This window comes from Hyperolius riggenbachi, chromosome 6, assembly GCF_040937935.1.
Source record: "Hyperolius riggenbachi isolate aHypRig1 chromosome 6, aHypRig1.pri, whole genome shotgun sequence".
Taxonomy (NCBI): Eukaryota; Metazoa; Chordata; class Amphibia; order Anura; family Hyperoliidae; genus Hyperolius; species Hyperolius riggenbachi.
In genome coordinates this window covers 271,930,348-271,957,744 of record NC_090651.1, presented here as the reverse complement: position 1 = coordinate 271,957,744, position 27,397 = coordinate 271,930,348, and the positions used below count along the sequence as shown (strand labels likewise).

Below are 27,397 nucleotides of genomic sequence, written 5' to 3'. Positions count from 1 at the left end.
AGTCAGAGTTGAGGAGTCTGAGTCGGTTAAATCCTAACCTTCGGAGTCGGGGGATTTTAGTACCGACTCCACGGCCCTGCATGATGACGTGACACAAAGCTCACTGAGAAAGTCTAGGGTGAAATACTTGAGAACTTACCATTTATGCTTTGGGGAAGATTTTAAATCTGCCGCTTATTTCCTAAATGTAATTTTTGCAAAGATGTTGAAATGAAAAGCATGAGAAAAAAACAATCTGAGACTTCTTGTATGTATGTTTTTGCTCTGCAAGGCTCAATGCATTGGTTCTTGGAGGAACATCAGGAAAAATTGAAATCTATGCCTATGGAATGTACAAGATTGCTACTATTACAGAGGTACAGTATTTTGTGCAAGATATTATATTAACCACTTCCGTACCAAAGGTTATTTCCCTTAAAAACCAGAGAAATTTTCACATATTACGCTCCTCCCATTCATTTGCCAATAACATTATTACTACCTAACACACCTTAAGCATGCTGAAATTATAGCTATCTAAATTTTTGTGATTCAGGCACCGAGTATTTCACTGCAAGATCTTAAAAATAACATAATTTTCTGAACAATACAATCCCCTATTAACCCAGAAGTGGGGATAAGGAAGTGTTGAATGTTCAGCCAAGGAGAGATTATCCCACAGTGGTATATGGTAATCTAGACCCTTCTTCCGACATTTTCTTAGTAGGACTAGTACTATATGTACCGATGTATATCTCGCCATGTCACGTGTCAGTTGAGGTATGCTTTAGGGTTGAAACTTGAATATCTTAGCTGCAAATGTTATATTTGTTTGAAAGCCACTGGCTTGACTGGACTGATTCCCCTCAGCATTGCTACCATAGCTGAGATGTTAACATTGCTCTAGTCCATAAGTTAAATCTCTGTATGAAGTAAGTAAACCTTAAAGTAAACCAGAGACCTGCAAATGTAAAGATTTTTTACTTAACCACGGCTTACTCCAGCCCCATAAGCATGGATGCGTCCCTCGCCGTCCTACGTTTAGCGGCAATCATCCTCGGTAACTGCCTCAGTTGCATCAGTCCGAGTCTACTGCGCATGGGCGGGAGGTCCACGCATGTGCAGAAGACCCAGATTGGATGCGAATGAGTCAGATACCGGGGCTGTTCGCAGTTGAACGGAGACCGCAGGAGGATGGCGAGGGACGCATCTGTGCTTATGGGGCTGGAGGAAGCCCCAGGTAAGTAAAAAATCTTTACATTTGCAGGTCTCTGGTACACTTCAGCCTCAGGCCTCTTTCAGACTGAGGTGACAAACGATGCTTCAACCACACTCTCATATCATCCAAGCTTGCAAATATACTCTGATTTGTTACCTTTTGAAAGAAAGAGAATGCAGATATGGTGTGCCCCTGGTAACCATAAACCCGAAGATCAAACTGTGACAACTGGTCAGGTTGGGAACATGCTTATAACTGCTTTATCTGCCATAGTGGATAAATGTTTTTTTTTACCAAGATATTAGAAATGCTTGGATATATACTTCATATTAGTTATTTGTTTTTGTGTTCAGGTGTTTGGATCCTGCCTTGGTTTGTGCCTGTCAAGTGACTTGAAATCTCTTGCTGTTGTCACTGAGCTTTCAGTAAACACTGCCTCTGAGATCACTTATTTCCAGGTGAGATACCTTGCAATGCTCAACCCAAATGTTAAGGGAAAATGTTTTTTCCAATATTAAAGTTTATTGCGAAACAGATTAAAGAGTTGTACATTATAAAAAATTCCATGCCTAAAGCGTTTTTCCCTTACTTAAAGAGCTGCTCTAGAAAACGTGACATCATGCTAGCAGCAGGCATGCTTTGCTGTAGAGCTGTGCTGCAGGATTGAACATCAAAGTTCCTTAGGCCCCTTTTACACTTAATCAGTTGGTATGCGTTAGTGCGCGTTGGTACGCGGTTTTTCCATAGCAGTGCATTGGGAAGAAGATTTCAGTTAAAACGCATTAAGTGTGAAAGGTGCCAACGGAAAACATGGGCATTACTTTGAAAATCAGTTTTCTTTCCGTTTTAACTGAGAGCAACTGATATTGGCCTCAATTCACTAAACTTATCTCCTGTCTTTAATAACTCTTCTAGAGTTGTTACCATGGTGATAAGGCATGTAGTATTCAGGAAACATTTTACCTCAGGCAAGCCTAAAGTTAACTCTTCTGTCTTTAAATTAACTCTCCAATCCTTAAAATAACTCCAGAGTTAAAGACAAGCTGTTAATTAGCTGCATGTGAAAATAACTACAGAGGAGGTAAATTAACTACAGAGGAGGTAAATTAACTACAGGAGAGGTAACTTAAAAAATGAAGAGGTAAGATAACTCTCTCACGTGTGGAGGTAAGTTTTCTCTTGCCTTATTATCTCTAGCATGATCTTAGTGAATTGAGGCCTAAGTGTAAAAGGGCCCTTAGGGTGTCTACAATAGATGCAAGGCTTGGAGTCTTCTTTTCATTTCAGCATCTTTGTTTTTGTTTTATAGCTAGATACTAGTCTGCTGTCTTTCTACTTACCTGAGGTGACTCGAATGGCTCGCAAGTTTACTCACATTTCAACTTTACGTCAGGTAATTTGCTCCAAATCATTCTTCATTTTTAAGCATTGTTTTTTCAAGGAATACTAACTGAAAACAAGTCTTTTTTAATCAATAGCTGAGTTCTGAATCGTGGATTTCAATACCAACAGAACGTTTAAAAATAATTAATAATTTAAACATTATTCAAATGATTAACACACGAGGTATGGCAGAAGATGAAGGGCACAGTGGTTTTGAAGTCTGGTAGTGCTTAGTATAAAGTGTTTACATAATGAATAGCATTGCAATGAAAAAAAATAAACTTGTACACTAACTTTAACCACTCTGTGACCGCCTAACGCAGATTGACGGCCTCAGAGTGGCTCTGTTGTTCCTCCGCGCCGCAATATGGCTTCATTTCGTGAGGAGCGAGATTAGACGGGAGCTCATACGAGCCATGTGTAGACACAGTAGGGAACAGCGATCAGCCTGCCAGCCCGCGATCGGTGCTGGCAGGCTGTGGTTTACATCTCTAACACCCAAAAAATTATATAGCGCTACGATCTTGCGCTGCACTGTACAAAGGCTTGCCTTGTCCCTCGGATGGGCTCACAATCTAATCCTTATCATAGACATATGCCTATGTATGTATAGTGTAGTGTATATCATAGTGTAGGGCCAAATTAAAGGGGAAGGGGGGGGATAAAATGTTTTTTTTTTTTTTACATTGCTACTTTTTTATTTATATATTAAAAAAATAAAAAATAAAATCGCAGCAGCAATCAAGTACCTCCAAAAGAAAGCTCTATTTTTGAGAACAAAAGGAGGTCAAGTTCATTTGAGTGTTAAGTTGTATGACCGAGCAATAAACTGTTAAAGTTGTGAAGTGACGAATTGTAAAAAATGGCCTGGTCACTAGGGGGTATAAACCTCTGGGGCTCAAGTAGTTAAAGGACCACTATCGTGAAAAATGTTGCACTTGACAAAGGCCTGCAAGCTGAAATGTTGTGTGTACTTATGCTGTGATACAATAAAGAATTGAGATTTTATAGCCTTTAAAGTGACACTGAAGTGAAGAAAAAATGATATATTGAATTGTATGTATAGTACGGATAATTAATAGAACATAAGTAGCCATGAAAAGAGTCTCCTATTTTTATTCTCAGGTATATAGCGTTTTTTTTTATAACATTAGATCATTCTTTAATATTTGCAATTGAAAAACTACTCTCTGCATTTTAAACTATGAAACAGAGCACAGCACAGAGCTTATGACCCTTTGAACTCCCCTGCAGTAAAATCTTATCTGAAGTTGTCTTTCATTGTTTCTTTGATGTATAAGTGCTTCAGAAAATAGCATTGCTCTCTGACTTAGGCCTGGTTCACATTAGCGTTCGCTGTCCGGATTCGCCTGATCGGATCCGGACCGTATACTGTACAAACGGAATGTACGTTCCACATAGCAATGCAAAGTCTATGCGGACGTTCACATGCGTCCGTTCCATACAGAACGGATCCGGACTCCGGACACTTTTCCAACATGCGCTGTTTTTCGGGTCCGGATCATCCGGCCCACGCACCCGGACCGGAGCCTGACTGCATTATCCGGAAATAGAAACCAATGGGAAACGTAAAGCACAGAACACACTGGCTACAAACACCTGACGTTCTACCCCTCTTCCTATGCGTATTCTAGCGGCCATTTTGGATGGGGACACATGGGCCAAGCATTCCTGGAGTGGAGCAGCAGTGACACACGTGCTGGAGCTGTTTGGCAGTATGTCGGAGGTGGAGGTGAGGCTTAAACAGCGGAGGACCTGATTCTACAGGTGCACCTTCTGCTGACCTCCCAGACCCCAACAATTATATAGTTTTATTTATAACTTTTACCAAACGGATCCGGATCGCAGCCGTATACATACCTGATGCAACCGGACCAGATCCGGTCCGGTCATCCGGTCCGTTTGGCACAGAAACGCAAGTGTGAACGGGGCCTTAATTAGTTGGAGAGTTCAGAGAAGCTCTTTTGCTTAGATAACAAGATTTATTAACTCTTACTGTACTGGAAACATTAGAGACTCATATCTTTGCTACTAGTGTTCTATTTCTTAGCTGCTCTACACATACAATTCATTTTATCATAAGTTTATTTTCACTTCAGGTTCCCTTTTAAATTCAGGTGGAGACCCAATAATTTTTCACTTTGAGTACGCTTGTCTACACCTTCTCTGGGCCCAGGTGATGACTGGTTGACTCCCACTATTGGAAGCGGTCGAGCGATTGGACAACCTATTTTGACTGAATAAGATGCTAGTCCTTACTCCGCTGTAAATTAAAGAGTAACTAACTGTAACCAAGGATTGAACTTCATCCCAATCAGTAGCTGAGATGCCTTTTCCCATGAGGAATGTCTACCTTTTCTCAAATAGAGGAGGGTCGGTATGGCTGATATTGTGGTGAAACCTCTCCCACAGTGTGATGTCAGTACCTTGGTCCAGACAGTTTCCTGTCTGTGAGCCTTGTTGCATTGTGGGAAATAACAGCTGTTTCCAACTGCCAATATCAACCAATATCTCCCTCTGTGCAGATGTATGTCTATAAAAAAACAAAACAAAAAAAACAAAAACAAAAAACCTTGTAGCACATCTCGTGTGTGTGTGTGTGTGTGTGTGTGTGTGTGTGTGTGTGTGTGTGTGTGTGTGTGTGTGTGTGTGTGTGTGTGTGTGTGTGTGTGTGTGTGTGTGTGTGTGTAATCTGTCAGGGTCATGGCCCTGACATCAAACAGTGGGAGGGGTTTCACCGCAATATCAGCCATACAGACCCCACTGATCTATTTGAGAAAAAGTATAGATTTCTCTTCGGAAAGGAATTATTGGCTACTGATTGAGATGAAGTTCAATCCTTGGTTAAAGTTCCTCTTTGGACAACTGATGCCACTATAACTGACATGTATTTTTTTTTCTGTTTGTGTATGTGGCTTATCTCACCTTCACCTCTAAGGGGTTTCCCCCCTAAAAAAAATAGAGCAATTTTCACCTGTCAGCGCTCCTTCGATACATTCACCTATAACTTTATTACTACTTATCACAACAAAACTATCTATCTTGTTTTTTTCCCCACCACTTTGGCTTTCGTTGGGGGGTACTAAAAATTATTTTATTCTAAATGTGTTAACTGGAAAAATAAGAAAAAATTGAAAAAAAATCATTATTTCTCAGTTTTCGGCCATTATAGTTTTAAAATAATACATGCTACCATAATTAAAGCCCACACATTTTATTTTGTCCCAGTTATTGCAATGTTTAAAATTTTTCCTTAGTACAATGTATGCTGCCAATATTTTATTTGAGAATACAGGTGCATCTTTAGTTTTGCGTCCATCCCTAATTAGCCATAATTTATAAAGCAGTAGTATACACTCTTGACATAAATATTCAAAAAGTTCAGTGCCTAAAGTAACTGTATTTAATTTTTTTTTTTTTTTTTTTACAAAACATTTTTGGGGGGTAACTATTGGGGAGTGAGGAAGGTAAGGGGTTAATTTTAAATGTTGAAAGTCTTTTAATGGGAACAAAAAGTTTGTAGATGTAATTTTACTTTTTGGCCACAAGATGCCCTCGCGCAAAACTTCCTTATGCTTTGTATTACTAAGCGAACAGGAAGCAATGCATGGACGTGTAAGGATCGGGTTTTGTGAATGAAGGCGTCATCTTATAAACGGCAGAATTCATTCACACGGAGATGGCAGTAGTGAGCTTGCGGCGTGGTGGGACGTAGTAGCTATGCCCTTGCAAGAAGACATTGAAATTTGCAGGGATGTAGTTACTCATCCCCGGTGGGGAAGTGAAGTGGTTAAAGTGTACCAGAGCTCAGTGAACTAAAAAGATTTATACATACCTGCTGCTGTCTCCAGCCCCATAAGCTGCGATCGCTCCCACGCCGCTGTCCTCAGTCTTCTGCAGCGCCGGTATCGGGTCCCCGCACTTCCGTCAGTCGGATCCAGTCTGGCGCAAGAGAAGTGCGCCCTCTACGTATCTCTCCAGCAGGTGCTGGAGAGATACTCAAAAAAGCGCACTTCTCCTGCGTAGATTGGCAGCGACAGACGGAAGTGTGGGGACCCGGTACCAGCGCTGCAGAAGACGGTGGCATGGGAGCAATCTGAGCTTATGGGGCTGGAGGAAGCCGCAGGTATTTATAAATCTTTAAGGTCCCTTTAAGGTGGGCATTCGGGCATTTCTTCCATAATGTGATAACCATGGGTATATATAGTAGTTAGTTAGTTTGTTTGTTTTAATAAACTCTGTGCTTTTTGTATCCAAAAGCAGTCAAAGCCACCTATCAGCACTCCTGAGAAGTAAATAGAAACAAAACACATTTATCTGACTGTGAAAACAATACTCATAAGGAGTGCTAAAAAGATATAAAGCTCATTATTTATTTTTCTTGGGAGCTCGATGAACCAGATTTTTATGTCATACTGACATGGCTGTTATGAGCACTTCAGAGTTAAAATGTAATCCCTTAAATTGAATATAAGAATGTAAGACTCCAAGAAAGATCTGTACACCATTGCTACTACACATGCAATTATTTTAGTTTAGGTTTGCTTTAACTTTATTGGAACTGAAGATGTTTTCTTTTAGTAATGGTGATGAAATGTCTTCTATAATATAAAATAGTATTTTGTCAAATCGGCTCTCTTTCTTTTTTAAAGTACTGTTTGATTATCTTGCTTTAGACAAAGAGTATCACTTTTGCAGATGTTCATTATAATTAATATGCATTGTCACATAGAGTGCTAGGCAAAATGAGTCAGTTTTGGATTACTTCTGTTTTTAAGTACTTAAAGTTATCCCTGACGTGTATGTGTGAAGCCTGGGAAGAAATTCTTGTCCAGATGGATTCTCGACTAACAAAGTTTGTGCAGGTATGTATTTACACATGCATTTACATCATATTGTTTGCTCAACAGGCTTTACAGAACAAAAGATATCCATTTCCTTTATTTATATAGCAACAGCATGTAATACAGCAGCTTGCAAAGTACAGCGAACCATTCACACATGTCCCTGATAGAGCCAACATTACTCAGACTCCATTCAGTGTATCAGTACGTTTTTTGATTTTTGGGAGGAAACCGAAGGATTTAATGTTAAAGGACCATTACCAGGAAATATTGTAAAATACATGCAAACAAATACATAAGACATACATTTAGAGTAAAATATAAATGGATGAAGATCCTATTAGCTTTAGATCGCATCTCCTGTATATTAGGTGCCTTCTAGTAGGTTTACGTTCTCACCAATAGAGACTTTTAAATCATTAAGCAGACCATACACCCATCGATTTTCAATTCCCTGGCAAATTTGATCACAGGGTTGGCATCTGCTGGGAATCGATGGCACAAAAATGCCTGATTGATCTATTTCAGCCTACAGTCGATTGAAAGTATTGATCAGGCCGGATGAAAAATTTGGGTCAATTGAAGGAAGGATATTTATGCATTAGGAGCAGATATTTATACATCTATGCATATGAGACTGGATTAATGGGTGTATGTATACTTACCTGGGGGTTTCTCCAGCCCCACGAGGTACGTTGACTCCCTTGCCGTTCTCTCTGCGTGTTCACTCGATATGCCCACGGTAATGTGGCCAGCAGAGCTCTTCTGCGCATGCACAGCCCCCATCGCGGTAGCACAGCCGGGAGCATGCGCCTGTGCAGTAGTTCCGGGGTGAGGGAGTGTGGTCAGGCCATGCATGCACAGAAGTGCATGACTAGCTAATTGGGGGAGATATCAAGTAAATGGAGGACGGTGATGGGGCTGGAGGAAGCCCCAGGTAAGTATAAATACACCCAGTAAAGGTACATTTTAAGGCAGTTACAATTATGTAAAATGTCCTTTTTGATGTAAAAGAATTAAACCATCTTTTGTGATATTATGAATAGTCCTCAGATAATGTTATTACTGGATATCTGCAAACAATATTTGTTTCTAAAGCAGTAGTCTACTTAGAATAGTCCAACTGAGTCAGTGTTTTCTCTTGCTAACAGATGCTCTAAACATAAAACATTTATCCATAATACTGCATGTTTTGTAGGCTACGGTCTACTCCTTTAGAGGAAATGTAACATTTTACCCTTATAAAACGCGAACACGCTGAAATCAGCGCAGGAGATTTGGGCGCAGCCGGCGCCACCATAGACCTAATAGGAATTAAATAGGCTATAGCGGTGCACAGGGAGTAACTTTGGCGCCGTCAGAAGACGGAGCTGAAGTTACTTTTAAAACATAACAATTCGGCCGCCAGCAATTGCTGGAAGCCGAATTATTTCATTCCCCGCTATCCATGGCGGCCTGGAGGGGGAATAGTATTTAATACGGCCGGGACTTGTGCGCTAGCAGGATCAGCCATATACAGGCTGAATCCTGCGCCCAAGTCTCCTGCGCCGTTCTCTCTCGTACGCTATAAAACGCACAAGTAGAATCAAGTTTTGAATAATTAAGTTTTGTGCATGTGTTCACCTGAAGAAGATGAGTAAAGGTTACCCGAATTTCATTTTTTTCTTATTTTACCCTGAAGAAAAAGGAGATTTGATTGTGTTATATGAAATGTAAATGGTAAATTTAGTGAAAAGTTGTACATTGTAAGTTCATTGCAGAAGACAAAAGGGCAACCACGGAAGTTAGAGGAAATAATGACGCAGACTGTTTGGCTGATCTAATACCATAATTCTCACTAACTAATGTAATCTGTTCCCCACCTTTACTAAGACAAGGGCATGCATAGTTTGATCCCTCGAGGGGCAGTGAGAAAGACATCTATGCCGGCAATCATACTATTGGAGCCATGTTTGCAGCTGCACTACCCTGACAGGAATAGAGGAACCAACCAATGATGACCTCCTTACCAGGGATGCTCATCTGGATTTCGGGTATCCGGGTAACTCGGGTATCCGACCATTTTTACCCTATCCGGCCGGATCCGGATTCCAGATAGTTGGGCAGATATCCGGATAGCTATCTGCAGATAGTTTCACCAACGACCCGGATATCCGTGGATTTCTCCCAGACATCTGAACACGGATTCCAGGTTCACTAGCAAAAAGGAGGACCACCACCATATACAGTGGTGTGAAAAACTATTTGCCCCCTCCCTGATTTCTTATTCTTTTGCATGTTTGTCACACTTAAATGTTTCTGCTCATCAAAAAATGTTAACCATTAGTTAAAGATAACATAATTGAACACAAAATGCAGTTTTAAATTATGGTTTTTATTATTTCGTGAGAAAAAAAACCTCAAAACCTACATGGCCCTGTGTGAAAAAGAAATTGCCCCCTGAACCTAATAACTGGTTTGGCCACCCTTAGCAGCAATAACTGCAAACAAGCGTTTGCGATAACTTGCAACAAGTCTTTTACAGCGCTCTGGAGGAATTTTGGCCCACTTATCTTTGCAGAATTGTTGTAATTCAGCTTTGTTTGAGGGCTCGTTTCCACTGTTGCGACGCGATTTCGCCGGCATTCCGACGCTTGTAAAAACGCATGCGGATGCGTTTCCGCATGCGTTTTTACCCGCGATTTTTAACCATGACACTGCCAGGGCAAAATAACATTGAAAAAGGTGCGAAATCGCGGGTAAAAACGCATGTAACAAACGCATGCGTTTTTACTATTAAATACATTAGCGGCGATTCGCACGGATTCCCGACGCAGGCGAATTCTGTGGGTCCCGTCGTGCTGATTTGGCCCGCCGCCAAATCGCTCCCGCACGCCGCACATGTGGAAACAGCCCCGGCCACTTCAGTGTAACAAGCGAATCCGCATCTCATCGCCGCATGCGGATTCGCTATGGTGGAAACGAGCCCTGAGGGTTTTTTAGCATGAACTGCCTTTTTAAGGTCATGCCACAACATTTCAATAGGATTCAGGTCAGGGCTTTGACTAGGCCACTCCAAAGTCTTCATTTTGTTTTTCTTCAGCCATTCAGAGGTGGATTTGCTGGTGTGTTTTAGGTCATTGTCCTGCTGCAGCACCCAAGTTCGCTTCAGCTTGAGTTGACGAACAGATGGCCGGACATTCTCCTTCAGGATTTTTTTGGTAGACAGTAGAATTCATGGTTCCATCTATCACAGCAAGCCTTCCAGGTCCTGAAGCAGCAAAACAACCCCAGACCATCACACTACCACCACCATATTTTACTGTTGGTATGATGTTCTTTTGCTGAAATGCTGTGTTACTTCTACGACAGATTTAACAGGACACGCCAGTGCTGGGCGTAATGGAAAAAGCTACGCTTACGGATCATTACGCGTAATTTTACGCTATTACGCATTACGGAATTACGCTTACGGCGTAGACATTCAATTACGGTACATGTCTGTAATTACGCATAGACCTTACGCAATTATGCATAAGAATACCGTAATTCAGGTTGTTACATTATAGGCTTACGCGTAAAATCCTACTAGCAATTAATGCGTAAGGTCATTATTATTATTATTATTTATTGTATTTATAAAGCGCCAACATATTACGCAGCGCTGAACATCATGCTGCCAAGCGGAAAAGTTGACGCATGGATCAATGTTAGGTAGCCGCCGACTTTAAGTGTTAATAGCAAAGCCCCCTTAATTGCTAAGAGCCTCAAATTTGGAGAATATATTAAGGAGATCAGAAGGAATAAGAGGAAAAAATTTTTTTAAAAAAGACCTTATAGTTTTTGAGAAAATCGATTTTTAATTTTCAAGGGCAAAAATGTCTTTTAAATGCGGAAAATGTCAGTTTTTTTTGCACAGGTAACAATAGTGTTTTATTTTCATAGATTCCCCCAAGTGGGAAGAGTTTTACTTACTTCGTTCTGAGTGTGGGAAATATTAAAAAAAAACGACGTGGGGTCCCCCCTCCCAGACCTCTTTAATCCCTTGTCCCCCATGCAGACTGGGATAGCCAGAATGCGGAGCACCGGCCGCGTGGGGCTCCGCACCCTGACTATACCAGCCCGCATGGTCCATGGATTGGAGGGTCTCGGAAGGGGAGGGGCAGCCAAGCTTTCCCCTCCCCCTCCGAGCCCTTGTCCAATCCAAGGACAAGGGGCTCTTCTCCACCTCCGATGGGCGGTGGAGGTGGAGACCGCGATTTCCTGGGGGGGGGGGGGGTTTCATGGTGGCATCTGGGAGTCCCCCCACCCTCCCAGGAGAAATGAGTATAGAGGTACTTGTACCCCTTACCCATTTCCTTTAAGAGTTAAAAGTAAATAAACACACAAACACATAGAAAAAGTATTTTAATTGAACAAAAAACATAACCACGAAAAAAAGTCCTTTAATATTCTTAATTAACCATTAATACTTACCTGTCCCTTTAAAAGCCAGTTCCCACGCAATATCCTCGGAAATATACTAATCAGTTACAATGTAACAAAGTTGTTACAATGTAACAACTTTGTTACTTTGTAACACCACCGCACCCGACGTCACTCGCCGCTCACCCGCCGGCCGCCGCATACACTCTAAGTCCCCGCCGGCTCCCGCCGTCCACTCCGCCCACACCTGTCACCCATATACATGCTGGCACCCATGGGTGCCAGCAAGTATATAGGTGACATGTGGGAGAGGCGGGGAGGGCAGCGGAGCCGGCGAGGACTTAGCGTCCTAAACCCGACAGAGCTCTGAGCTATATAGCTCAGAGCTCTCGAAAGCATCTTTGTATTTGGGCTCCAAGGAGCCCCATTGGTCCTTAGCAGACCAATGGGGTTCCTTCAAATCAGAAGTTAAGGTAAGTATTAATGGTTAATTAAGAATATTAAAGGACTTTTTTCGTGGTTATGTTTTTTGTTCAATTAAAATACTTTTTCTATGTGTTTGTGTGTTTATTTACTTTTAACTCTTAAAGGAAATGGGTAAGGGGTACAAGTACCTCTATACTCATTTCTCCTGGGAGGGGGGGGGGTGGGCATCTGGGGGACCCCTTTTTAAAGGGGACTCCCAGATGCCACCATGAACCCCCCCCAGGAAATCGCGGCCTCCACCTCCACCGCCCATCGGAGGTGGAGAGGAGCCCCTTGTCCTTAGATTGGACAAGGGCTCGGAGGGGGAGGGGAAAGCTTGGCTGCCCCTCCCCTTCCGAGACCCCCCAATCCATGGACCATGCGGGCTGGTATAGTCAGGGTGCGGAGCCCCACGCGGCCGGTGCTCCGCATTCTGGCTATCCCAGTCTGCATGGGGGACAAGGGGTTAAAGAGGTCTGGGAGGGGGGACCCCACGTCGTTTTTTTTTTATATTTCCCACACTCAGAACGAAGTAAGTAAAACTCTTCCCACTTGGGGGAATCTATGAAAATAAAACACTATTGTTACCTGTGCAAAAAAAACTGACACTTTCCGCATTTAAAAGACATTTTTGCCCTTGAAACTTAAAAATCGATTTTCTCAAAAACTATAAGGTCTTTTTGAAAAAAAAAAAAATTTTCCTTCTGATCCTTCTGATCTCCTTAATATATTCTCCAAATTTGAGGCTCTTAGCACTTAAGGAGGCTTTGCTATTAACCCTTAAAGTCGGCGGCTTTTTTATATTATACGGGAGCATAATATTACGCGATTACGGCAGACTGTGTAATTTCAATGGGAGTTTACTGTCTTGCGCGTAATTTGTTACGCGTAATAACGTAACCTACGGTCTACGCGTAATTACGCGTAATACCGTAACCTTACACGTAACGCTTACGGTGCATTTGTAGTGAATTACGATGCGTAATTACGCTAATGCGTAATTTCGGCCCAGCACTGGGACACGCACCTTCCAAAAAGTTCAACTTTTGTCTCGGCGGTCCACAAGGTATTTTCCCACAAGTCTTGGCAATCATTGAGATGTTTTTTTAGCAAAATTGAGACGAGCCTTAATGTTCTTTTTGCTTAAAAGTGGTTTGCGCCTTGGATATCTGCCATGCAGGCCGTTTTTGCCCAGTCTCTTTCTTATAGTGGAGTTGTGAACACTGACCCTAATTGAGGCAAGTGAGGCCTGCATTTCTTTAGATGTTGTCCTGGAGTCTTTTGTGGCCTCTCGGATGAGTTTTCTCTGCGCTCTTGGGGTAATTTTGGTCGGCCAGCCACTCCTGGGAAGGTTCATCACTGTTCCATGTTTTTGCCATTTGTGGATTATGGCTCTCACTGTGGTTCGCTGGAGTCCCAAAGCTTTAGAAATGGCTTTATAACCTTTACCAGACTGATAGATCTCAATTACAGTACTTTTGTTCTCATTTGTTCCTGAATTTCTTTGGATCTTGGCATGATGTCTAGCTTTTGAGGTGCTTTTGGTCTACTTCTCTGTGTCAGATAGCTCCTATTTAAGTGATTTCTTGATTGAAACAGGTGTGGCAGTAATCAGGCCTGGGGGTGACTACAGAAATTGAACTCAGGTGTGATAAACCACAGTTAAGTTATTTTTTAACAAGGGGGGCAATCACTTTTTCACACAGGGCCATGTAGATTTGGAGTTTTTTTCCTCACTAAATAATAAAAACCATCATTTAAAACTGCATTTTGTGTTCAATTATGTTATCTTTGACTAATAGTTAACGGTTTTTGATGAGCAGAAACATTTAAGTGTGACAAACATGCAAAAGAATAAGAAATCAGGAAGGGGGCAAATAGTTTTTCACAGCACTGTATCTATCTTTCTTTCTTTCTTTCTTTCCACCCAGGTCTTGAAAGATCTGGAGAACTGAACGGGGACAGTTATTTCCCCGTAGGTGCATAGGGTGGCTGCAGGATCTGTAGACCACCCTTGTGAGTATTATACACCCACATTTCTGTCCTACCACATATGACCTAATGGTACTGCACCACCAGGCTCCTGGTCTCCCCTTAATTTATAGGCACCAAGATTCCAATATCGGGAATTTGAGGAAACTTCAGTACGTATGATATGTCAGTCTTAGCTTTGGGTTGTCACTTAAAGAGACACTGAAGCGAAAAAAAAATTATGATATAATGAATTGGTTGTGTAATACAGATAATTACTAGAATTTTAGTAGCAAAGAAAATATTTTAATATTTTTATTTTCAGTTATATAGTGTTTTTTATAACATTGCATCATTCTCTAATATTTGCTGTTCAGACACTACTCGGCATTCTAAATGGGTTCAAAAGTTCACTAGCCTGCTCTGGAAAATCTTCCCTGCAGAGGGAAAAAAAGATGCATTGGCCTCAATTCACTAAGCTTTATCAAACACTTTACCGAACGTTTGATAATTTACCTCATGGGTAAAATCTAATTTTGAATTCACTAAGGTGGTACAGATTTATTGAATGTTTTATCGACAAAACCTTCAATAAATATATAACACCTTAGTGAATTCAAAATTAGATTTTACCTATGAGGTAAATTATCAAACGTTTGGTAAAGTGTTTGATAAAGCTTAGTGAATTGAGGCCATTGTCTTTTAAAGCTTATTATCTCAAGTGTCTGGCAGAGTTCTCTGTGACTCAAAGTCGTGGCGCTCAATGGCTAATTTGCATAGATAACAACTGGAGTTTCTTAGCTCTTCCTTTACTGGAAACACTATTAGACTTGTGTCTCTGCTGCTAATGTTTTTTTTCTTAGCTGTACTACACATACAAATCATTAGATCATAATTTTTTTTTCGCTTCAATGTCCCTTTAAAGGACATCCGAGGTGGAAATAAGCTGATGAAAAACAATTGTATCTATCCTCAGTATCCTAAAAATGACTTTTTTAGATATCCCACAACTTTATTTTATATTTAAATCTAGTTATTCTGTGTTTGCTGTTTCATTGTCTCTGCTCAATTACACCTTCATTCAAGTATGTCAGAGCTCAAATGTATGAATTATTCACCCTTTTTATCTCATTCCTGCTCTCAAGCCATTTACTTACAGGAAAGTGTTTTATGGCTGTAATTGCTTATCAGTGAGGGTTATGCTATAGTCTGACCCAATCCGACCCAAGCAGAAACTGTCACTTGCATACCTGATGTTTAACTTTTTCAGGCAGAGAAAGAAAAGAAGGAACACAGCCTAGTTACCGTATATACTCAAGTATGAGCCGACCCCCCCCCAACTTTTACCTAAAAAATATGCAAAAAATTGACTCGAGTATAAGCCGGGGGTGTAAGCCCCCCATGTGCACAGTACTTTCGGCCCCCGCCTCATGCAGGTTTTGTGTGGACTTTAACTGATTTTGATGGTTGTGTGCAGATATTGGGCAGAATTTGTTGGCCATGTGCCACCCACGAATATCCCAATCTGAGCGCCAGAGCAGAATGTAGTTAGTAAGGCCCTCTGCCCACCTCCCCTCACCCTATTCCCATGTACAGAGTGCACTCTGCTTATAGATTTCAGCCAGCAAAGGCACAGATAGTATGCAGCAACTTGGCCAGCACTGAAGCCTAGGAATTCCTTGAGGTACAGTGGCTTGCGAAAGTATTCGGCCCCCTTGAAGTTTTCCACATTTTGTTACATTACTGCCACAAACATGAATCAATTTTATTGGAATTCCAAGTGAAGGACCAATACAAAGTGGTGTACACGTGAGAAGTGGAACGAAAATCGTACGTGATTCCAAATTTTTTTTTACAAATAAATAACTGTAAAGTTGGGTGTGCATAATTATTCAGCCCCCCTGAGTCAATACTTTGTAGAACCACCTTTTGCTGCAATTACAGCTGCCAGTCTTTTAGGGTAGGTCTCTACCAACTTTGCACATCTAGACAAAAGCAAAGAAGGGGGATGTCCGCACGATATCCCTTGATCAAGTTCCTTTATTATGGACGTATCCACACCAAATCACACATCATATAGCTGACATGTTTCGAACCAAACGGTTCTTACTCATAGCTAAAAAATCAATGACACTGGACACCATATATACCATCCTCCTGTGGTGGGGGAGGTCCCGCAAATGCAGACACTCCCCTTAGTCACCACATCCAGGAAGGGATATTCACATCTCAGAGGGAAACAGCTCTCTCGGATAATGTGTCCTATACGGTATGTCTACACTCCATCAGGTTTTATTTAAAAGTATATAGAAAAGCTCATAAAATAAGATAAATAAAAACAGACAGTATAAGAGCCGAAAGAACAAAGATAAAGGAGCAACTCTAGATTACGTTATCAATGCCAAATCCCAACGGGAATTTAAACCCTTGGGGGTTCTTGTTCCTAGTCTAAAGATCCATAAAGCCTCTCGGCTAGTAAGTCGTTTAACCAAATCCCCCCCTCTCTGAGCTGGGAGAATCCTTTCCAGGCCATGGAAGGAGAAAGAAGCCATATTGCCACCATGGACCTGGCGAAAATGCTTCGCTACATTAGAAATGTTGGAACTAAGCCAGCCTGGGCCGCAATAATGTTCACCAATTCTGGCACGTAAAGATCTGGTAGTGCACCCCACATATTGTAGGGAACACTCCGTGCACGTGATAAGATATATCACATATGGTGTGCCGCAATTGATGAATTCTTTGATTGGAAACTTACGTCCATTTGAGGTTGATATTGCTTCCCGTGTGCGCTTATGTACACCACAGGAACCAGACAAACTAAGCCAGGTTGAGGATCTGGGTCTAGACTCAAACAGGCTAGGCGAAAGGGATTGGGCTAAAGTGGGGGCACGCCTGCTGGCAAATCGTACTCCCTGTTGTAGGATGATGTGCAGATCCTCATCCCCCTTTAGCACAGGGAGATACTTTTTTAAGATGGAAACTATCCTGCTGAATTCCACACTATAAGTTGTAACAAAGGTGGACCTATTGTCTGTGGTGTCCCTTCCTCCAATTGTTGTCAGCAGGTGATCCCGACTTTTTTGGTTGGCCTTAATTTTTCCCTTATTAATCATCCACCCAAGATAACCTCTATCCAAGAGTCTATTCTCCACCCTCTTAAATTCTTCCCCGAGCCACGAATCCTCCGAGCAATTGCGTCGCGCCCTGATAAATTCACCCACAGGGACCGCACAAATAGTATGCCTCGGATGGCAACTCGTGGCCCGGAGAGTGGTATTGCCACTACAGGGTTTTCGAAATGTCCTAGAATGCACTCTCCCCTGGACAGGATCCCCCACTAAAGTGACATCTAAATAGTCTACTGAACTCACCCCCCAATTGTGAGTGAACCGCAAATTTAAAGAATTATTGTTCAGGTCACCCACAAAGGCGGGGATATCCTCAGGAGGTCCCTGCCAGACCAACAATAGGTCGTCGATGTACCTCCCATACCACGCAACACTCCCCAGGAGGCGACCCCCACCCCCAAAGACGTGGCACTCCTCCCACCACCCCATATAGAGGTTGGCCAGAGATGGAGAAAACTTGGCCCCCATGGAGGCGCCACATCTCCTGGAGGTAGAAGCCGCCATCAAACATGAAGTAATTGCGGGTCAGGAGGTACTCGACAGCCAAGTGTATAAAGGTTCGGAGATCTCCAGAGTAGGAGGAGTATCTCTCAAGATGATACCTGATAGCTTCAATAGCCAAACTGTGGGGGATACATGAATATAGGGCCTTCACATCAATGGTAATCCATACATAATGTTTTTTCCACATAAAACTCTTCAAACTAGAGAGTAAATGTTTGGTGTCTCTAATATAGCCTGGGAGGCGCCTAACCAGTGGCTGTAACATTGAATCTACCCACTCACTCAGGCGCTCCCCCAGAGAGCCAATGCCAGCCACAATGGGCCTGCCCTCCGGGGGAACGCCCGGTTTGTGGATCTTGGGAAGATGGTGGAAGATTGGGGTGATCGGATCGGAGACACCCAAATATTCCATCATTTTTTGATCCAGCAGACCTAAACTTTGTCCAAAAGACAAAAGATCTAACAGTTCTCTCTGAAAAACTCTCATAGGGTCTGCCCCCAATTTTTGGTATACCGTAGAGTCATTCAGTTGCCTAAGGGCCTCAGACCTGTAACTGTCACTATCCAGGACAACGAAAGCACCCCACTTGTCCGCATTGCGGATAACTATGCTAGAATTACTCTGAAGATTAGAGAGGGCCTGTCACTCCTGGTATGACAGATTCGGTCTGTTTTTACTCAAAGCCCCTTCCAATTCCACCAAATCTCTCTCCACCAACTCTTGAAAAGTTTCCACATGGTGTGTTCGGCTAGCCAGGGGATAAAAGGACGGGTTACGAGCAAGGATCGACTTGACATCGTCTAAGGAGACTAAGCCAGTGCTTTCTGTGGCCAAAGAATCTAAGGCCCACCTTGCACTTAACTCCTTGAAATCTCCAATATCATCAACACCGCTCATAGCTCTATCAACCCGACCCTTGACTTCCTCACTATAAAGGAAATGCTTTCGGAGTAGAACAGCTCTAATAAATCTGTTTACATTAACTATAGTTTCAAAAACATTCATATGTTTAGTTGGTGCAAAAGAAAGGCCCTTCTCCACATCCGAAAGAACATACTGAGCGAGATTCACCACACTCCGTGTCCCCTCCCTCCCTGTGCTAGGCCACCTGGCTCTATGTTTCTTCCCTGCCCGTCTGGTCTTCCTTCTCTTCCTTTCTTGCCCTTCCTGCGAGAGATTTGCACATCTAGAGACTGAAATCCTTGCCCATTCTTCTTTGCAAAACAGCTCCAGCTCAGTCAGATTAGATAGACAGTGTTTGTGAACAGTAGTTTTCAGATCTTGCCACAGATTTGCGATTGGATTTAGATCTGGACTTGGACTGGGCCATTCTTACACATGGATATGTTTTGTTTTAAACCATTCCATTGTTGCCCTGACTTTGTTTAGGGTCGTTGTCCTGCTGGAAGGTGAACCTCCACCCCAGTCTCAAGTCTTTTGCAGACTCCAAGAGGTTTTCTTCCAAGATTGCCCTGTATTTGGCTTCATCCATCTTCCCATCAACTCTGATCAGCTTCCCTGTCCCTGCTGAAGAGAAGCACCTCCAGAGCATGATACTGCCACCACCATATTTGACAGTGGGGATGGTGTGTTCAGAGTGATGTGCAGTGTTAGTTTTCCGCCACGCATAGCATTTTGCATTTTGGCCATAAGTTCCATTTTGGTCTCATCTGACCAGAGCACCTTCTTCTACATGTTTGCTGTGTCCCCCACATGGCTTGTGGCAAACTGCAAACTGAACTTCTTATGCTTTTCTGTTAACAATGGCTTTCTTCTTGCCACTCTTCCATTAAGGCCAATTTTGTACAGTGCACGACTAATAGTTGTCCTATGGACAGATTCCCCCACCTGAGCTGTAGATGTCTGCAGTTCGTCCAGAGTCACCATGGGCCTCTTCACTGCATTTCTGATCAGCGTTCTTGTTCGGCCTGTGAGTTTAGGTGGACGGCCTTGTCTTGGTAGGTTTACAGTTGTGCCATACTACATCTATTTCTCAATGATCGTTTGAACAGTGCTCTGTGGGATGTGCAAGGCTTTGGAAATCTTTTTCTAGCCTAAGCCTGCTTTAAATTTCTCAATAACTTTATCCCTGACCTGTCTGGTGTGTTCTTTGGACTTCATGGTGTTGTTACTCCCAATATTCTCTTAGACAACCTTTGAGGTCGTCACAGAGCAGCTGTATTTGTACTGACATTAGATTACACATAGGTGCACTCTATTTAGTCATTAGCACTCATCAGGCAATGTCTATGGGCAACTGACTGCACTCAGACCAAAGTGGGCTGAATAATTACGCACATCCCACTTTGTAGTTATTGATTTGTAAAAAAAATGTTTGGAATCATGTATGATTTTCGTTCCACTTCTCACGGGTACACCAATTTGTATTGGTCTTTCATGTGGAATTCCAATAAAATTGATTCATGTTTGTGGCAGTAATGTGACAAAATGTGGAAAACTTCAATGGGGCCGAATACTTTTGCAAGCCACTGTATATGGTGCCCCCTGGCAAATGTAGATAGCTGTGTGGTAGATTTACTTACTATTGTCCCACCGGTATAAGCACAGTGCTCCCTGCAGTGCTAACTGTGCCCTTGGCTTACCTGACTAACGGCAGTTAGCCATGTGCTGCTGCTCACCCCCCTAACTCGACAGACCGGAGGTGTATGTAGTAGTTCCCTCTGTGACCCGTCCCACTGAGTGTCAGTGATTAACGGCCGTTAGATGGCCGTGTGCCGACACCCTACCTGCCAGAAGTAGATTAGAGTAGTTCCGCAGACCCTCTATGTTCCTTCTGTCCCCATCCGAGTGTTTCCCGGCAAAAGCAGTATGGTGCTTTTTCTCACTAGCCAGCACCGCAGTGTTTTCTCTTTAGCTTGTAAGTCTATCCCCTTGCAGATGTGCTTGTGTTCACAGGCTCTACTAGAGGGCGTCATAACAACCAGAAACAATTTGCAAGCTAAAGAGAAATCATTGTGGTGCTCACTAGCAAGTAAAAGCACCATACAGGGCTTTGCTTTTGCCGGGGAACTCTCGGAGGGGGACCGAAGGAACACAGGGTGTCTGCGGAACTACTCAATACTACTTCTGGCAGGTATCGTGGTTGGCACACACGGCCATCTAATGGCCGTTCATCAGGCAAGCCGTGGACACTCGGCTGGGGGGGCGGAACACAGAGGGAACTACTGCATACTCCTCCGGTCTGCCGGGGAGACTGGGGCAGCATGCAGCTATCTAACAGCCGTTAATCAAGCCAAGGGCGCGTGCAGTTAGCAGACAGCACTCTGCTTGTGCCGGGGGACCCACAGCCATCACTGCCAGCATAGGGAGGTGGTGTCAGAAACGAGTGGCTCGAGTATTAGCCGAGATCCCCACTTTTGGACCATTTTTTGGGGTCTAAAAAACTCGGCTTATACTCGAGTATATACGATAATTGTATGCTTGGCACTGTACATAAACATGTTTATTTCATCATGTCACATGTCACCTTGGTTGTCCTTTAACCCTCTGTACAACGTATATGTTTTAGATAATATCTGTTACTGTAATTTCTTAGGAAATACAGTTAGTCACTTGAGTATATTGTGTTTAGGTATATTAAATACATGGTTACTTCTAGTAAGAATTTATTTCATATTTTATTCTTTCAGGAAAAAAATACTACAACCTCCGTACAGGATGAATTCATGCAGCTACTCCTGTGGGGTAAAGCCAGGTAATACTTCTTATTAGAAGCAAAAGTAAGTACAACACACAGCATTATATTTTTAATGGTGCATTTTACAGTTTGTTTTTTGCTTCTTTTCAGTCCAGAGCTCCAAGCATTGCTGATGAACCAACTGACTATTAAAGTAAGTAGCATCTATTATTGTGTCATTGCTTCCTAAAATATGGCTTTCAAGTAAAATAAATGTTCTTCTTTCAGGGCCTAAAGAAGCTTGGACAATCTGTTGAGTCTTCATACTCCACTATTCAAAAACTTGTAATAAGTCATTTACAGAGGTATAAATCCGAACTTATGATATCATTAAATATAAGTGATGTGTAGTACTATTAGTAAATAGTACATTAGTAACAAAACAGTCCCATATTTTGAATTTTATAGTGGAGCTGAAGCCTTACTCTTTCATCTGAGCGAACTAAAAGGGATGGCCTTGTGGAAACAGAAGTATGAACCGCTGGGCCTGGATGCCAAAGCGATTGAAGGTGTGTAGTTAAAGAGAACCTGAACTTAAAATAAAATGTCATAATAGCCACACACACGTCATACTTACTTCCTGTGTAGTCTACTACTCAACCTCTTTCTCCTCTCTTGCGCCCCATTTGTCCACTGTGATCAATGGAATTCTTCGTCGTCCATTTTAAAAATGGCCATTACCCCCTAACAGCTTCCTGGTCAGCACACTGTTAAACTGCAATATCGCTTACTTGAGCCATAGGGAAACATGGACATTACCTTGCACGTTCAGTTGTAACTGACAGCTGCTGATGTATAACTGACAGCAACTGGTATATTTCAGTTCTGAGAAAATATTGTCAGAACTGGAAGGGATCACTGTAAGAAGAAAATGGTGAGCCTCTGAGAGGAACTGACAGTAAGGATAGTAGGTAATATTCATTTGCAGCTACATCATGTGTTTATTTTAAATAATTTTCCTCGCTTCAGGTTCCCTTTAAGTGATTACAATTATCCATCTTTTGATACAGAGCTACTGTATACATGAACAAGTCAAAAAGAACTGCAATGTCTCTATGACTTATTCATAGCTGGCGAAGTTGTCCTAAAACATTGATTGACCATGGGATTATGTTGGCTTGCTTAATACTGATCAACAGAAACAGACTTTAATTACAGTGAGGAAACCAATATCTGCAAAGTGATTTCAATTGTTTATAAAGACAAAAATAACAGAGAAGCACGTACAAGTAGTATTATGTAGATACACCTATGGCAGTAGTTTCAGTTTTGGATCACGTGCACACTGCAATGTTTCCCCATTTCCCTTTATAAAACTGTTCAAGCTCTGTACGGTTGAACGAGGGTTGCAAGTAAACATACCTTCAAATCTAGATGTAATTTCTCTGTTTAAGATCTGCACTTATAGCCCATTGAGCATTAGAAGACATGTTTTCATAGATATCCATCTATCTTAAAGAACAAGCGAGGTGAGGAAATACAGCTATCTTTACTTACCTGGGGCTTCTTCCATCCCCAAAAATTCACGTGTGTCCCTCACCGCAGCTCTAGTCTTCTCCCATCTCCTGCTGGCAGCCTCTGAAGATCGCCAACCTCTAATGTGCCGGTGTCAGGTGTGAATGTGCCCACATCACCGTGCATGAGCAGAATACGCCGACCCAATGGGGGTCGGCGATCTTCAGAGGCTGTCATTGGGAGACAAGAGCAGAGCTGCGGTGAGGGACATGACTCTGGGCTGGAAGAAGCCCCAGGTAAGTAGAGAGAATTTTATTTCCTCACCTCGCTTGTCCTTTTAAAGTTTGTGTATAAAATGTCATGCCCTACTCTTGCTTGCTGGGTTGGAAGCATTTTTGCAGCACACTTTGTTTAGGCTAACTGCACTGAGACTGAAAGTAACTACATAAAATGTCTTAGTGGCATGTCCATGACAAATTTTAACTAAAAATGTATTTCTATTACAGATGCGATAACTTCTGTTGGTTCCTTTATCCTCAAAGCAAATGAGCTTTTACAGTAAGACCAACGACTTGAAATACTGGCTTCCAGCCACTGAAACAAAATTGTATGACCTTTTCTGAATGAGTTTAGTTCTGTACCAGCCTATTTGCACTCTCTTTATGATGCCAGTTGCTGCCACTGTGTAGGCCTGATGTACAACAGCACGAGTTAGAACTTTTTTTTGGTGAACTTACATAACTAAGCATATAATTTATCAGTTATTTTCCACTCTATTAACCACTTAAGGACGTCGCTAGTTGAAATATACGCCCTGTTCTGACGCTGATGTGGCTGCCAGGGTGTAGTTTTTTAACTCACCGCCATGCTTTCCTGTCGCTCCCGGTTATTGCATGCCTAGCTACTAGCCGCAGCTCACTCACCCTGCCGACTCTATGATGGCAGAGCCATGTGAGCAGGTCAGGAGCCGATTTCATTGGCTTCTGACCCTGTCTATCAATGTAAGCAACTCCCATTGGCTCATGCCAATGAAAGCGGCTCCTGACCGGCTCACAGAGCTTTGCCGTCGTAGAGACGGCAGAGTAGGTGGCCTGAGGTGGACGGCGGTTGCGGCAGGTATGTGCAGCTATTTGCTGGTGTTCCGTCATTTCTGGTCCTTCAGGGGGCAGCAAATGCTGGTACTTAACTGGTTAAATATGTTCGATCATAACTTTCTGTCATTAACAAGAGACAATAGAGTTTTTATTTACTAAGGGCCTGAGCCCACACAGTTGTGTCCTCTTCTGTCTGTTTTTCAGCATCTGTAACATTGATGTACTACTGACCTAAGGCCCTGAGTTACGGTAGCCATACACTGGTCGATTCGCCATTAGATCGACCAGCTGACAGATCCCTATCTGATCGAATCTGATCAGAGAGGGATCGTATGGCTGCCTTTACTGCAAACAGATTGTGAATCGGTTTCAGCCTGCCGCCTGTCCCCCCCGTATACATTACCTAAAGCTGGCTCCGGGTCCTCTTCTCCGCGCTGCACCCCGCACCACATCCCAGCGTACACTGTGTCACTCCGTGACCAGGAAGTTCAAATAGAGCGCCCTCTATTTGAACTTCCTGGTCACTGCAGTGACACAGGAATTTAATGTACGCTGGGATGGACGCAGGAACAGAGCTATGCAGCGCGGAGAAGATGCCCGGGAGCCAGCGTCAGGTAATGTATACCTGATCGGCCGCCGCTAGCGACGCTCTCCCTACCCGCGGGCGATCGACGGTATTTTTCCGCACGGCGCGATCGACGGACCGATCCGATTTCGGGAGGAAATCAGATCGGCGGGTGCGTTTACCGCAAACGATTGGCAGCAGATTCGATCCCAGTGATCGAATCTGCTGTCGAAATGGCCGCAAATCGGGCCAGTGTATGGCCAGCTTTAGTGGGCTCAGGCCCTAAGTGAAAGACTGTGGATAACATGAGTTTTGGAACCAAAAGAAAAGAAGAATAGTGAAATAAAGCAATATACGGGCACAGAGATAAGGGTGGACTCGGGGTCCCAGATTTATATAATTACAGGGCTGCCCAGGTGGCACAGCTGGCTGCAGCACATGCTGATCAGAACGCACCTCTATGGGTCCAAATCCAAAATTACCTCATTGACCCTACTAGTCTCCCACTAATGATGTGGACTATGGGTCAAAAACTAGCTGCTATTGAGCACCTTTCAACCCTTTCATATCATTCCAAACTTTATGATAAAGGGTGCGCTTTGCTAGGCAAGTACAGTCGGCTCTGCCACCGCTCACCCCAATATTTGGTAATCCAGCCTTTAAGCCGGGACTAGAGCCAAGGTCCTTCCTGTGGTGGAAATCAAGTGGTATCTCTCTACTCAAACATTTACTGATTGATGGCGAAATTCCGACATGGGAGCAGTTCAGGACTGCAACCTCTTTCCCCCTATCGGAATATTTCCTGGCTATCCAGCTCTTCCATTATATGGCATAGGTCATTTATACCCAGTTTGCTTGCAATATTCAGCTGACATGCTAAAGGTGGCCATACACTGGTCGATTTGCCATCAGATTCGACCAAAAGATAGATCCCTCTCTGATCAGATTCGATCGTATGGCCACCTTACTGCAAACAGATTGTGAATCGATTTCAGCCTAAAACCGATCACAATCTGTGGAGCTGCCGCTGCTAACCCCCCCTGCATACATTGCCTGTTCCGGCCGGCGGGAGTCCCCTGGTCCACTGCTGTCTTCTTCTCCGCCTGGTCCCGGCATATTCTTCGCATCAGCTCCCGGCTGGCATCTTCTCCCATCGGCATCTGCGTATAACTTTCTGTCACTCCAGTGACATCGGAAGTTCAAATAGAGCGCCCTCTAGTTGTACTTCCGCTGTCACTGCAGTGACACAGGAAGCTATACACTGATGGCGTGATGCGGAAGGTGATGGGAGAAGATGCCAGCCGGGAGGTGACAGCGGGGACTCGCGCCGGCGGAGCAGGTAATGTATCTCCGCTGTATTGCGTCGGTTGGCGGGCATTCGAACGCCACTATTGACGCACTCCCGACCCGAGAAAAATCTTCCGCACGGATGGATCGACGGGAGTCGACAGATTTCGGACGGAAATCCATCGTTCTGTCAGCGGTGTGCGCAGCGTTTTCACAACCGTTACGATCACTGTGATCGAAACGGCCGTATTTCGGCGGGAAAATCGTTAGGTGTATGGGCCCCTTTAGACACCTGGTGCGATCGTTGCTTTCTTGAGGGAGGACTGATCTCATATTTGTATTCTATTTTCTCACAGCCACTGAAACCTACATAACTCCCTGCTATGCTCTGCTGAGATCAAGATCTGAACTCATCTCTTACGATGTCCCGCTGGGCTAAACGTTGTAACACCCTATTCAGGGGCAGTAGTTATTTCTTCCATATTTAACAAATATTTGATTTCTACACGTACTTAACTCACCTCAGATAAGCTACACGCCCCATCTTGGCAGCCAACTCGCCTTTGTTTTCAACATTGGTCCCGGTTTGCCCGGTGGTAAAGGCGTACTAGGTAAAAGTATATGCCCTTATTTTCTCTGTCCTGGATAAAACTGATCCAATTGACCCCTAATGCGTCTACTTGGAGATAAGCCCTGGGGTTGGATATTCCCCAAACATTTATTAGTGCAGAATATTGCCAAGGTTGTCAGGCTCCACATTGCAAGGCAATTGCAGCACTCAAATCTTTTGTTGGATCTGCTCATAGACATGGTTACCAATATTCTTATCTCTGAAAGACCGCTGTGATCAATGACACTCTGGAGGTCTTTCCAAAAAAGTGGCAGCCCTCGCTCACTTACATTGATAACCAATAACCTTTGGTCAATGGTCTTTTCATTGTGCTCAATGTTTACAATAATGGGTGCTATTCTCCTTTCGGTTCTCCTGAGTTACAGTGGTGTGAAAAACTATTTGCCCCCTTCCTGATTTCTTATTCTTTTGCATGTTTGTCACACTTAAATGTTTTTGCTCATCAAAAACCATTAACTATTAGTCAAAGATAACATAATTGAACACAAAATGCAGTTTTAAATGATGGTTTTTATTATTTAGTGAGAAAAATAACTCAAAACCTACATGGCCCTGTGTGAAAAAGAAATTGCCCCCTGAACCTAATAACTGGTTGGGCCACCCTTAGCAGCAATAACTGCAATCAAGCGTTTGCGATAACTTGCAACGAGTCTTTTACAGCGCTCTGGAGGAATTTTGGCCCACTCATCTTTGCAGAATTGTTGTAATTCAGCTTTATTTGAGGGGTTTCTAGCATGAACCACCTT

General features: G+C 43.0%; 1 protein-coding gene across 2 annotated transcripts in view; it reads left to right on the top strand.

Moving 5' to 3' along the window:
- Window positions 1–27,397, top strand: part of ANAPC4 (anaphase promoting complex subunit 4) — a 103,601-nt gene that overhangs the window by 39,046 nt on the left and 37,158 nt on the right. For both annotated transcript variants that reach the window (XM_068240857.1, XM_068240856.1), the window contains exons 8-16: window positions 272–356; window positions 1,552–1,656; window positions 2,508–2,591; window positions 7,381–7,467; window positions 21,573–21,637; window positions 21,731–21,773; window positions 21,848–21,924; window positions 22,028–22,128; window positions 23,581–23,632. In XM_068240857.1, the coding sequence (XP_068096958.1) occupies window positions 272–356; window positions 1,552–1,656; window positions 2,508–2,591; window positions 7,381–7,467; window positions 21,573–21,637; window positions 21,731–21,773; window positions 21,848–21,924; window positions 22,028–22,128; window positions 23,581–23,632 (699 nt within the window). The remainder of the gene's footprint in view (window positions 1–271; window positions 357–1,551; window positions 1,657–2,507; window positions 2,592–7,380; window positions 7,468–21,572; window positions 21,638–21,730; window positions 21,774–21,847; window positions 21,925–22,027; window positions 22,129–23,580; window positions 23,633–27,397) is intronic.